The sequence below is a fragment of the Mustela nigripes genome, chromosome 12 (assembly GCF_022355385.1).
Source record: "Mustela nigripes isolate SB6536 chromosome 12, MUSNIG.SB6536, whole genome shotgun sequence".
Taxonomy (NCBI): Eukaryota; Metazoa; Chordata; class Mammalia; order Carnivora; family Mustelidae; genus Mustela; species Mustela nigripes.
In genome coordinates, this window is record NC_081568.1 from 137712711 (window position 1) to 137726830 (window position 14120).

Sequence of the window (14120 nt, forward strand, 5' to 3'; positions counted from 1 at the left end):
TTCTTTGCCGTCATGAAAGCTGTTGGCCTGTTCCTTTTGAGGAGGTCATTTAAGTGGGGCTGTGCCGAAGCAACCACATCAAAATGGAAAAGATGTCATTTTATGGCCAAAAATGTATGTAAATAAAATGCCTGCCTTTTTCCTCTAAGGAACATGCTTCATGCGTTACTTGGAAATGAAACTAAAAATGCAGTAAGTTTAATTGCCCTTTTTTATTTTTATTTTTTAAAGATTTTCTTATTTACTTGAGAAAGGAAGAGACAGAGGGAGAGTACAAAAGAAGAGTAAGAGTGAGAGGCAGACTCCCCATTGAGCAGAGAGCCCAACGTGGGGCTTGATCCCAGGACCCTGAGGATCATGACCTGAGCTGAAGGCAGACTCTTAACCAAGGTTAAGAGTGCCCTGGGTGTCCCTATTGTCCTTTTTTTAAGGTTACATCATAACATCCCTGCATCAAAACAGCCATATGTCCTGTGTCCATTTGGGGACGTTCATTAACCTGAGAGTCAAAGAGGAATCAAGGAACCCAGAGGTGAGAACATCCTGAAAAAAGAAACAATCTCCATCGGTCTAAACCAGGACTTTGATAAGTACATTAGAGAAAGGTGCCCCACCTTAACATGTTTTCAAACCATCTGGTTGTGATCATTAATCTGTAATGGTAGAAATAACAAGATGCAAAATTAAAAAGTACTGACCATGGGAGGGATAAGCATGGCAATCTTGCCTGTCTCAAGACTTGGCCATAGACCATTAGTCTATATGTTGACGTGTACTTTGTTTCTGGGAGTGGGACTGGAAATGAGCACAGTATGGCTAGTCTGTCAATATCTGGGTTTCATCAGCTTTTTTTCAACTTTACAAAAGCCAGGAGAGCATTGAGGTTCTAAATATTGATACCGAAGTCGCACTGTGAACAGAAAGCACCCAGAGACACCTCCTAAAAGCACAGGCTTTTGGAAGATTGAGACCTACCCTATGTGGAAATGCATCTGGAGGAATGGGCTGTCTGTCTGGAGGTGATTCGAGGTAGCCCAGATACTGTTGCTCAGGAAGAATCTTCTGGTTACAGGCCAGGTGCCAGACACCATGCTGGTCCCAATAGTTGGGATAACCATACTTCATTCCCTACCTTTTCTTGGGAAATATATTTTCACTTTCTTCTGAGCTCTTTCTCCGGGACAGTAGGTCAGGTGGACAGGTCCCTCTGTGGCATGCCCGAGACCCACTCCGTGTGAAGTTAGTCAAAAGCAGAGTCTGGGTGACAAAGGAGCCCACTGAGTGGAGGAAGCATTTTTTAACCTTTTCACCCACTAATATGTTTAAACTCAGACTCTAAGTTCTAAAAACTACTCTCCAGATTGTGGAATCTCTCTAGGGTCCTGTACTTTCTGTAGCCCTGTAAAATTCTTAGGTTTGGCTCCTGGATGTTTGACTCACAAGAACAGCCTCCTTGTTTTGGGGACTCCCACAGGTGATCCAAATGACAGCTGGTTGCTGTGGTAAGTTACCCTGTGTTCAGGCATGGAATGCCAGCTGCTCTCAACTGTCATGCAACTACGTGCATCCCTTCATGGGTCCTTCATGACTCAGGCTGTCCCTTTCGCAGCATCTTAGCCAGGCTACCCCCCAGAACTCCCTTCCCTCTGCTTCATACTCTGGATCTCTGACTGTAACCCAATGGACCAATGACCATCTCAGTCAACAGACAGTCTTGTTGTACTTGACCAGCATGAGGTTCTTAAAAGTGTTAAATATGATATCTTTGAGGAGGACTTACTCTCCAAAATACCACAGGCTCCTCCACTCCCTATTGCCTTCCAGGCAGCCTACCCAAATCCTGAAAGCACTTGAGGAGGGGAAGGCCCTGAGTAGCTATCTCCCTATACCTCTCTCCAATCAAAGGTATTTGGCTTCTATCTCATTTCTAAGAGATGACCTGAACTTGTGGTTAATGGGCATTCATGTGCCAATAGCTAAAGAGGGTTTGTTATTCATCTATAAAATCTTTGCGTTTTAGCTGGGAATCAAAGGACTGAATCTCAGGCTGTGGAATTCAAAACCCTCCAGGTCACAGAGGAGGTGTTTTTGTTTTTGTTTTTGTTTATTTGTTTTTAAAGCATGTGCAGTGAAAATTAACAGATGGTCACAACAAGAATTCCCTGTTTTCTTTGAATTTAGCCCTGAGGCAATTCCAACAGAACTCAACTGGAGTCTTGACACCCATCCCGAGGTCTGAAGAAGTTTTAACTTTAAAGGCTGAGGATGGTTTCCAAGACCACATAGTAACCATGTGCCCGGGAACTGGGCATGACCCACAAGTTGTCTGCTTGCCGGAGGATGTTTTGCTTCCCCACTCCTGATCACTGGCTGTCAAAAGCAGGGCACGTCCTGCCCGAGGCTGAGGGACTCTGAGGCTCTCTGGATGGGTGTCATGCCATTGACCGTGTTCCTCTTTCTTCACAACAAAATTAAACATAGAGGAGTTGGGTCTTCATGGATGTTTTAGATTTTCCACACTCCTGATTCCTTCCACCAGGGCCAAATAATTGAAATGTCTGTGGTTAAGTGCACAAAGCGTATCAGAAAAGGCAGAAAGTTCGGATAGAGAAATAAGAGGGCAAGTTTTTCTCCTCCATCTGTGTGGAGAAAAGGACAAAAGCTCTTGTAGAAATCCTTAGGAACATTACAATATTGAGAATATCTGACCAAGTAGCTGCTAATCATGCTCCAACACTTTCTCAGTTCCAGGACTTGTACTAAGCACTTAACATGCTTTAATTCTAATAGTTCTCATTCTAATCCCCTGGGCAGGACTCAGAGCCCTGTTTTACAGATCAGGAAACTGAGGCACAGAGTAGTTAATAAGTAGTGAAGTTTGTTTTCCCTCAGAGAGTAGCTCTTCTGCCCCTGCCACTGCGAAGGGGCAGGAAGGAGATGACAAGGGACGATTTGTCAGACACCATCCTGTCAGACACCATCCTGTCAGACGCCAATCTGTGTGGGAGAGCTTTCATTTCAGCCTCTCACAGTGGGGGAATAGAAGCTGGAGAAATTAATTGGTTCAAAGTTCTGTGAGTTCATTGTTCATCTATTAGCAGATTCCAGGTCTGTCTGATTCCAGCTGCTTCTAGAAACATGGTAGAGGTAAGGTCATCAAAGGTTAGCAGAGCATCATGCTCAGTCTTATTTGTCTGCAGAATCAGCCACTGGGTAGGATTTGACAGAAACCAGCACAATTCCCCCATCTGTTCTCTGGACTACCTTGAATGTTCTTTCCTTTGGGTTGAACACCGCCCTCCTTCCAGATCCTCTTTCAAAAATGCGGATAATCCTATGAAAGATTTTCCTGTGAAGGATTTTCTCGGATTCTCCCAAGCTCCTTCCAACGATATCTAGAGGTGAGGGTTGGTAGAGACAGGGAGTGTACACAAGGCGCTAACAAGTAGAATGAGATCAGAATATGAGACCGGCTCATCAGAGACTCCATTCCCAAAGTCAGAATTTTGCCTGCGGCCATTTAAAGCATAATTCCAACAAACCTGATGGAGACTGAATGTGTATAATTAAGTTTCCGTTCCCTCGGGCACTCCATACACATGCAAAGTATAAATAGCATTTTAATGTATAGGAGAAACAGTATAGCTCCGTCTGAAACCACAACAATTGCAATTTGATTGTCTAGAAACCACTGGTATTTCACATTTCCTTCTGGTGTTTTCAAACAATTCTACCCAAATGTCACATCTGGAAGGATCGTTGTTTGAAACAGAATTGTTTTTGGAAATCACTGGATGCCACGTTAAGGAATTTTCCGACCCAGCCTGTGTATTGGCCCACTATTAGAGTCTGTTACTTATGATCTGGAGTTTTGTTTTGCTCCTTTGAATGATAAGAAAGACTTCACCAATCATTTGGAAGGGCTGCTAATATTCAAGTATCTGCATGTACTGATTTTTTTAAAAAACAAGCTACTAGTATTTGGAATATAGGCTTAGCATTTTAGTTATTTAAGTGCTCATCCTGAGATACAAGGCTGAAAAATGTAAGTCAAAGAACAAATTCCAAATTGGTCTCTGCTTCTAAAAGGAATACAGATTCTTGGCTGAAGTTATTTCTTCTCCTCCTCCTCTTCCTCTTTCTTTTTCTTCTCACATTTGAGATAAAACTGTTTTTGCTCCTGATGTTTTAGAAGGATGTTGGTTAGAAGGTGAGGTGTATGATCAAGTAAGTCTCTTGCCAAATTATTATCAAGACTGACTTTCCTTGAAGTAAACGGCTGGAAGATGTCCCTGGTGTTTGGTTCTGGTGCTTCTCTGTTTTGCAAAAGACCTGACCTGTGGCCCTCAAAGACTTTCAGGTCACAGGTAAAATGAACCATCAAGGGAGCAACAGGAGTAAGGGAGGAAAAACTCACAAACAGAGAAAGCCATTCAGTTTTTCCCAGGTTTTACAGTTAGAGAGAAAAAAAGCAAATCATAGATACTATCCGACCTGGAACTTGGAAGCTGGGTTATTTCCAATGCTTGATTTGTCTCCATCTTATATAATAACAGGCTCTGCAGCTCAGAGAGAGGCCAAAGAGGAATATTAGAATATTGATATATTGAAATACTGGAAACTTCTTGAGTTCCTGGGAATATTAGGCCCTCCTTCAATTTCTAGGACATCTCTTAGTAAGTAACTCAACCTCATCGCGGTAAATATTTGAAAGGGAAGTAGATGTAAGAAGGAGGTGAATTATACCATATAAAGAGAAAGCAAGAGACAGAGTCCCAAGTCAGAGGCTGAACTTTTGTCTAATGATTTAGCAGTGAGATTCTGCTCATAGGAGAATCACCTCTGTTTCAGGAAGAACTTTTTCAAGGTTGTATTGCCTTTGGTGAAGTTCTAAGAATCTTGGGAGAGATGTTGGTTGTTGATCCTGGAATTTGGATTTCTAAGAACTATTCAGTCATTACACAACAATTTACTAAGTATCGACAATCAGAAAATACGGATGTCTGCTTGGGGCTGGAAGTAGGGAGACGGAAATGACTGGGAAAAGCAAGCACATAAAGACGTATGAAATTATTTAAGCTGGATTAATTGTTTTGAGACTGGAGCGTGTTGTAGATTTGTCCATTTTAGGACTGACTAATATTAGAATTTATTCTATATGATACCCTCTTCTCACAGAGGTGACAGTCAGTATATTTGTTATACAAATATAGGAGCAGAAAGCCACATATTGGAATACCAGTGCAATAACTACCTAATATTTCTTGTCTTTGGGCTCTGGATGAGGTAACCCTGTTAGGGTCTCTGCTACCATATGTACAATTATAATTTGAAGCTGATTTTAAAAAATAATTATGTTACACTGTCATTGGTACAGACGAGCATTATTCTTCATATTTTCATATTAGGAAGTGATACCTCAATCTCACGGATGATGCTGTTACTCTGAAATTTGTAACTCCCCCACCCTCTGTACACACAGAGTCCACACATGATATACAAGCACAGATTCCTTTGGGCTGGCTTCTAGAATCAAGAATGCAGAAGAGAACTGGTCTGGTTACCTTACAGTTGTGCTTGGTACACCTGAGAGTCATGGGATCCAAGAATGGCTTCCCTGGTATGCGGGCATGGTTGGCACCAAGGAAAGATGAAGAAATGGCACATGGAGTTGGACATTAGTGGTCCAGCTCTCAGCATCATCAGGGGCAGTTTGTGAGGTCGATGCTGGTCTTCATGACATCAACACAGCTGAGGTGGTGAATTAAGGCCGCTTAAGAGGATTATAAGGCTAAGAATCCCCTGAAGGATCCCGCTGAATGTTTCATCTACCATCTCCGAAGACTTCCAAGACATTCTTGTGTTTGGGAATCATAGCCTTAGTCTTGGTTTCAGGAACTCAGTCTAACTGAAGGCATGAAGAGACAAATGACTAAGCAGACTCTTAAAATCAAACTTTTTCTCCCTCTGCCTCTTTTTCTCATCTGATGGGCTTAATAGGCTTGACTGGTATTTCATTGAGAAAACATGAGATAGAAGTGAACAGATCCAAGTTACCTCATCTTCCCACCAGCAGCCTACAAACTTGCCTTATCTGCATTCCAACCTCCTCCGGACATGAGTAAGTGTTGTCTCCTGTCAAACCCTACCTTCCCGGTGTGCTAGGATCTCACCTGCTACTGCGTGTTTCTTCCCCAGGGTTCACACTTGCCCCTATGACCTCTCCTGCGTCTTCAACCCCCTCTCTCCACTGAATCAGGATCCTAAACATTCATATATGTTCTAGAGTTTCCCATCTCCTATAGAAACCTCTCTTCATGTGCCATCTCTATTTCTAGCCCACCCATTGGTCTTCCAAGGCCAACGTTTCAAAACGCACCCTCCTGTTACTGGCTCAAGGTAGTTTCAATGTAAGCATCTTTCGCAAGCATTTTTGCTGCATACCTAATGGGCGGTAAGGCAATTTTGACATGAAGGATAAAATAATGAAAAATAAAAGAGGGACAGTAAAAAGGACATAATGAAACATAAAAAGAAATAAAAGTATTCATTTCTTCCTTCAGAGAGGTATTAGTTTTCCTAATACAAGGATGCATATTTGAAACTGAGCTTTGAGTTGCATCGTGAAAGCCTTCTACACTGTTCATTCTTGGCATATTGTCACATGTCTGTCGATAGATGTTCCAAAGTTCTATGGGAAATGTGAAAGAAATGCTCATGCTGTAACGCATGTGTTGCTGGGCTTGGTTTTCATTGTCACTGACATATTATCATTTTCTTGTATGGTTGAGTACAGTATATAATCTGGCTTCCCACTCTCTTTGTTCACACTTCAAGTAAGTTTTATCACTCTATTTTCTATCAAGTCTGCATATGGTGGTGTTATTCACTATTTTAAGATCACGACGTCTGTTTGTCCCTGGATGGAGCTTTATGAGGGCTAGGTAAGATTTATATAATGTAAAAACTGAAACTTTGTCAGTGAAGAAATGAAACCAAACTGTCAACCACTTATTTCGTCTTTTATGGCCAAATTGCTGTTTAGCCCATGCGTTACATGGTGAAAATATCCGCAGCATAGTACTTGGGACAAAGATGTCTGTGGCAAAGGTGCTCACAGCAACAATACCCCAAGGACATGATCTTTATCATTCACACACTCTGGAACCCCCAGCACTACACGGAATGTGTCCTTTCCAAGGTTATGAGACTCAATCCACATTGCCAAGTTGAACAGGTATTTTTTTGGCCCTCATCCTACGCCACCATCCCACACTGCTTTCCACACCCTTGTTTGTGACATTTTCTGCAGTGTCTCCAGGCTCTCACTCTCCAGCTCCTTCTCCTCTAACCACTACATCATTTAATGCCTCAGGGCTCAGCCCGGCGTCTCCCTTTTCCAAACCACAACTCCTTCTGATGACTTTCAATATATATTAATAATGCACAAATATATACCCCAGTCCAATTTTTTTTTTGAGGTCCAGACTTCTATATTCAGCCTGACTTACCCACTTAGATTTCTCACAAGGACTTTGAGTTTGCTGCATCCAGAAAGGAGCTATTGGTCTTAACCTTCAAGATCCTCCCCTGACTCCAGACTTATCTTAGAAAATGGCACCAGAGCATTTACTCAAACCAGAAGTCTGGGAGCCACATTTGACCCTTCCTCAACACTTCCAACATCCCAACTGCCATCAAATTATGTCTATTATACCTTATCTCCATCTTGGCTATCAACGCGCTTGGCCAAGCTTTCATCTTCTCTCAGCTGGACCCCCTCAAGAGCCACACAACGGATGACCTCTGTTCGCTGGGCAGCTTCAGGGACTTACTGCTTCTATAGCCTCGTCTTGTATGCCTCATCAAGCTCTGCCCACATGAGCTTCGGCCAAAATGTCTCTTCCTCTCCCTATTCCCTTCTCCCCACATCTTTACTTCTGGCTACTTCTTTCTTACCTGTCATGGTGCAGCTGACGTATCACTTCCTCCCAGAGGATTTCTCTAACCAAGATTCTGTATGTCAACCTCCCACCATTAGACACTGTCATATCACAATTTGGAATTCTATATTTAGTTCCTATTATTTCCTCCGTAAGAATAAAAATTCCATGAGATCAACAACTGTGTCTTTTTTAGGACTCTCTGTTGAGGACTCAGCCCAATGCCTAACAACAAATATTTGCTGAATAAACACACTTCTATCCTCTGTTGGACTTAACACTTATACCCTTTTTGTATCTCACACATACTGTGTCTCTTAGACTTGAAAAGATAGGGTCTTTGGAATCAGATCTGGTTCTGACACCCACTAGCAAACCCACTGGGTGACTCTGGACAGGTTGTTTCACCTCCGTCTCCCCAGATGGAAAGTGGGAAAACTGTAGCTGTGTTATGGTAAAATTCAAAGGAAACCATGCATACATAGGGCTGATCATAAAGGTACTCAATAAAAAGTCAGTTTCCTTTCTTCTGTGATTTTACCTAAACTCCAAATATTTCTAACCCAGTAGATGCAAATGTGCATCTATAATAAGGACACCTTCTCTAATATATTTGGAGGTAACAGGAGAACAATAGTATTTTTGACAGCACAGACACCTTACTTTAAAACACCAGATGGCAGCACCAGATGCTAGAGATGTGTCTGATGGGCTCTTAGTTCAAACCTAAACATCTAGGATGACAAAGGTAGCTTAAAACTAGATTCAGAGAGAATCATTTACGGAAAGAGATGATTTCCCTAAAGAGCGCTTATTTCATAATATAGTATGGGATTTTTAGGAATAATGTTTCACAGGTCACAAGCAGAATTCTAAGAAAATAACCCCAAGCATTATCTAACCAATAAAAGATAATGAGACTAAGGCCTCATTTTGGTTTGTAGTGATATTTAGTTAACTACTGATCTGTGTTCCAATTAGCCAGAAAGGGCCTGAAATCAAAGAGTGAAAGATGATCGGATTTTAGAAAAGGGCAACATTTTCCCCCAAATATTAAAATGTTAGCACTAAAATTTATTCATTCATATTAAAATCAAGAGCAGTAATGACCTCTATTACTGTACCCGTCAGCTTCACTTAGGAAATTGCTTACTAAAATAGACAGTAGGCTTACTAAAGAGACAAAATTTAATAGACAAACTAAATGCAATATTAACATTTAAAAGGATAATCTATCGGTTTCCATATTAGGCATCGAAACTTCATCTGGATGTACCATCACTTTTAAAATCTTGCTAAGGTGGAGATCGCTTATGCAGCCTTTCCATTTGTTTTTGGAGGAAAGAAAGAAAGGGTGATTCAGCTCATGAAACCATATAATAATGCAGGTGCAGCGACCCCAGAGCCGTCACACCTTTGAAATAAAGATCTTCACTCAGAGTTTTATCCCGCTTACATACTGCTTAGCGTCCTTCAGAGCTCGCCTGTGAGATCAGAAAGGGTAAATGCAGCCTTGTGCTCTGGAGGAGACACAACAGGTTAACTCAAGCTCATGAGGTGGTTAGCGGGCAAAGCAGAGCTAGAGCAAAATGCCCGCGGAAGTCTCGGAGAAGAACTCGTCTCAGGCGGTATTTATTTGCGTTTGGGTTTGATTGAAGGGTAACAGCAGCGCCTGTGTCATAAAAGAACTGAGCCAGTCTATGTTGGAGGAACACTCTGAGCAGACACGTAATTCACTCTGCCAGCGGAACGGTATTGTTGCCCGACTGGAGTGAATTGTTTTCCAAGCCCCGCTATCACGGTGCTGAAAATATTCTCCCTCACCGGAATTCTCTAGGAGACTGAGCCCTCTAGGAGCACCAGGCAAGCTCTGATGCTGATCCGCCATCAGATCAAGGATTCTAGAATCTGATTGACAAGAGAAGCAGCGCACATCGGAAGCGTGACAAGAAAGGGCCTGTGCCAAAGCCAAAAGTCGGCTGTCACCGGCAGATGAAATATGGAGATCTAATCGTGCACAAGGCAGTGATCTTCAGGGGAAATGGATGATTTTCCATCATATTTCAATTTTGAATGATACAAAGAAATTGTACTTCTAAATTTTCAATGACACAAAGGAAGAAAAACAGCAATAGATCAAATCATAACTGAAAGAGAAAACCACACTGCCTGGGAGAGGTTTCCTGGTGAAAAGCACTGTGGAATGGCAAATACCTCTTCTAGGGAAGAAATCAAGTCCGTTGCTTCAAGAGATCTTATGCCTCTCTGAAGCCTACCAGTTTTCTCCATTTTAATTCATGCAAGATTGCTTTAAGTCTGGCAACGAAAAGGACCCTATGTTGGATGACCTTCCTATGCCCTTCACGAAAGCCTGTGTGGTCCCCAAACGGGCCAGCACACGTCTCACAGCCATGAGCGCCAACTTCCCGCTGCCCTGCAGCTCCTCAGGTCCAGGGGCAGGGTTGGTGGTGCTGTGATACAGCCATGTCCTCCAGATGCCTTTGTTCTGATGGACAGCCCCTGCTTTGATCTAAACGCCTGAGTCACCAAGGGCCACCGCTGTGGCCTCTTCTTCTGACATCTCCCCCCCAGATGCCTGGCTGAGGCAGGAGGGGTCTTCCTGGGAAGCCGTGAGCCCGGGCCAGCCTCTTTCAGCAGTCTCGACTGAGTGAGAACACGCTGTGCTCAGCCTCTTGGCACGAAGTATGTGTTACAACAAGGAGCACAGGAATCCTGACCACGCTCTTCCCTATCTCGAGATCTGTACTGAGAACATGTGAAGCAAATGCATGCACTCAGGAAACAGGGCTGCGAGTCAGAGAGCTAATGGACTTGCCGACTCGTGGCCCTGAGACACGGATTCTTGTGTTCTCTGAATCCAGACCCCACACATTTTGGAAGAAAAGCAATAGCCAGGAGATGGGAAAAGCAGATCATGTTTATGAGACCAGCCTGCAGCTCATGCCACACATAAGAGTGTGGGTTTTGATTTCGGTACAGAAACTAACGATTCTTTCTTCAGTGTTCATCGGAAAACTCGCCCAGCCTCTCTTAGTCTGACTCTTGGGCTTTATGGTCATAGTCTTGGAATCTTTTAAACCAGTAAGTTTCTAATCACTTCATTTTAAACACGAAAGTGAGAGAAAAGTACTAGAAGACTGCCAATGTAATGCAATACAAAAGTAAGGAAGAAAAGTTGCAGTAAAAAGTAAAAAAACAAAAGGCTGCTTCCTGTCCTCCAACCCCCAGTCCTTCTGGTTTAATCTTTTTAGAAGAGCTTGGGTAACCTGTTTCCCCCAAACCATCCATTAAAAGGGGTGCCTGGGCACCTGGGTGACTCAGTGGGTTAAGCCGCTGCCTTCGGCTCAGGTCATGATCTCAGGGTCCTGGGATCGAGTCCTGCATTGGGCTCTCTGCTCAGCAGGGAGCCTGCATCCCCCCGCCACTGCCACCTTTGCCTGCCTCTCTGTCTACTTGTGATCTCTCTCTGTCAAATAAATAAATAAAATCTTAAAAAAAAAAAAAAGAAAGAAAGAAAGAAAGAAAGAAAGAAAGAAAGAAAGAGAGAGGTGCCTAGCTGGATCAGTCAGTAAAGAATGTAACTCTTGATATCGGGCTCATGAGTTTGACCCCACACTGGGGGTGGAGCCTACATTAAAAAAAAAAAAAAAAAAAAAAAAGAGAGCATCCCTACAGGTGAGGTGTTCTAGGTAGCAAACCATAGAGAAAAGATTTTTACCTATTTCTCATGATTTGACATCCTGTAAGGTATGACACAGAACGGTGTAGTCACATCCACCCAGGCTTAATGGCAGGACAAAGCACAAGGACCATGGCTTATGGGGAGTCAACCTCATAAGCATTCTTGCCCAGTTATGGTTGATGGGGAACCTTCCGGTAAACAATACTTCACCGTACGGGTTAGGGACCCACGGCATCATGCTTATTCCCAAGTCCCCAAGTGGGGAGCAGTGCCTGCTGGCCAGCCCAAACACAGGACACAGAGCAGCAGGGGGAACTGAGCCCTTCCCAGAACCATGAACCCACACCTCATCAGTTCAGGGTGTGCCCTGGGGCTTACGTCCCGCATATCATAATCACGTTAAAAGAAAACATGCTATTGGAGGAACACGTCTCTTTCTGTGAGGGCTCCAGTGCCTAATTGTTGCTAAAGTCATTTGGGGTTTTTGACACAGATTCTATTTTAGTAAGATAAACTCAGCATAACCCGGCGTTGCCAAGAACGAATTCCTAAGGTAGATGACTAAAATAAACCGGTAATAAATATTGGCTGTTGGAATGGGAATTATATCTCTGCAATGTAGACACAGCATTAATGACTCATTTTCAAATAACAGTCTCTCCCAAGGATTATTGGTATGAGGAATCAGGGAAGAAGGACGTCCATCTCTCTTTCTTTGAGGAGGCAGAGTGGAAGAGGACTACAAACCCACTGGGCAGGGATGTTCTTAGATCGACTTTGCCAACCAAGATAGAGGGTCCGACACTGGTCAACCAGGACAGGCTGCACTGAGGCAGAGGCAAGACATTGAAAGAAACTATCCTAGGGGCTGAGGCAGCTGATGCTGGGGATAGTTTTCTCTGATTCTCTCATTTCTTTCATATCCCCTGAGGATAGTTTTCTCTCAATGTACCCATGGGTCCACCCAATGCATCTCATGAGGCATGAATTACCTTATCAGTCACCGTGGGTGCCGCCATGTTCCTTTGCTGTTTGGACTTAGCGGACTCTTTTAGGGCATCTTTACTCCCTAAGGTTAAATCCTGAATCTTTGGCCCACTAGGTTGAACTTTACAGCTCCTCTGGTGTACCAGAAGGCGGTCTGGGGCAAAGGTCCGGCCACAGTTTGGACAGGGCACCAGCTGGGTTTGACTTGGCCCCTCTTGGTTGGACTGTCCGGTGGGAAGTGGCTGAAGCTTCTGTGGGAGTGGTCGGCGGAGCTCCCTGGGGAGCCGGTCATTTTCTATTTTCCACTTTTCCAGGCATTTGGGCTCGTGAATGGGAAGGGACAGAGTGCCAAACTCCCTACCACAAATATAGCAGGTGAGAGTCTGTGGTCGGACGGGGATGCTACCAGCAGCCTTCCTGGGACCAGCACCATCATCAGAACTGCTGAGGGTTGGTGCTCTGGTCCCATCATCCTTGGGCTTGCAGCTTCTCTGGTGAACAGGAAGCCGATCTGGCAAGAACGTGCGGCCGCAGTATTCGCAGGGCAGCAGCTGAGCCTGGGAACTTTGGAACGCTGCCTCGTTCACTGCCTGAAGATCGTAGGACCCGCTGCCCCCGAGAGGCTGAGGTTTAGAGGGCTCTGGCCTCCTCAGGTTCTTGGGCAACTTGCTGTTTTCAATCCGCCACTTCTCCAAGCACTGGGGTTCATGAATGGCAATTGACTGGGACCCAAATTCTCGGCCACAGTTATAGCACACCCGGAACCCAGGCCTGCGGGGTGGGATCACCGGGGGGCTGGGCTGACCTTCCGACATAATTCTCCTACTGGACTGTTGTGAGAGTATTACCGTTCCAGGTCTCGTTTTCTGAGGTCCTGTCTTTATTTTTCCTGCATGACTGACATTCTCTGTGTCTGGCAAAAGGCTGGAATGGGAGTCCCCACAGAGAAGGGCCTGGCTGAGAAGGAAGGTGGGCTCTTTAGAATGGTGGAAAGCCTGCTGCAATTTGTTGCAGACCCTTTTCTCCTTTCCTGTTTCCATCAACAAGCAAGTCTTTCTCTAGGCTTGCTCTGATTTCAGGCCAGACTCATTTTGGGATTCTGCTCAGACTGAAGGTTAGTCAGGTTGGCTGTCCTGGGGTTCCACATTGTTGCCAACTTCTTAGACCCAGAGACTCTGACTCACAGCTTCATTGCAGGGCAGCAGTCTGGAATGCTGGAAAGTCCTCATTAAACCTCAGATGCCTCCAAGATCTGTGGGGGAAACATAAATCAAGAATTCATTACACACACACACACACACACACACACACACACACACACTCGCACACATACCCTTAGATCATAAGTCAGTAAAGAGCAGTAATATATATATGTTTTTGACCTAGTGTCCTCTTTGGCTAGATAGTAACTAGCACCTAAGAGCTGTTCAGTCAATGCTGAAATAAATTTGAAGAAAATTTCCACTATGAATCTCACTGTTACTGTA

The 14120-nt window shown here is 43.9% G+C and overlaps 1 protein-coding gene across 1 annotated transcript in view; it reads right to left on the reverse strand.

The window, feature by feature from the left end:
• LOC132028030 (zinc finger protein 474-like) overlaps nt 1-14120 on the reverse strand; it is a 56342-nt gene that overhangs the window by 16429 nt on the left and 25793 nt on the right. The window contains exon 2 of the mRNA XM_059416685.1: nt 12639-13885. Within this exon, the coding sequence (XP_059272668.1) occupies nt 12639-13673 (1035 nt within the window). The 5' untranslated portion in view covers nt 13674-13885. The remainder of the gene's footprint in view (nt 1-12638; nt 13886-14120) is intronic.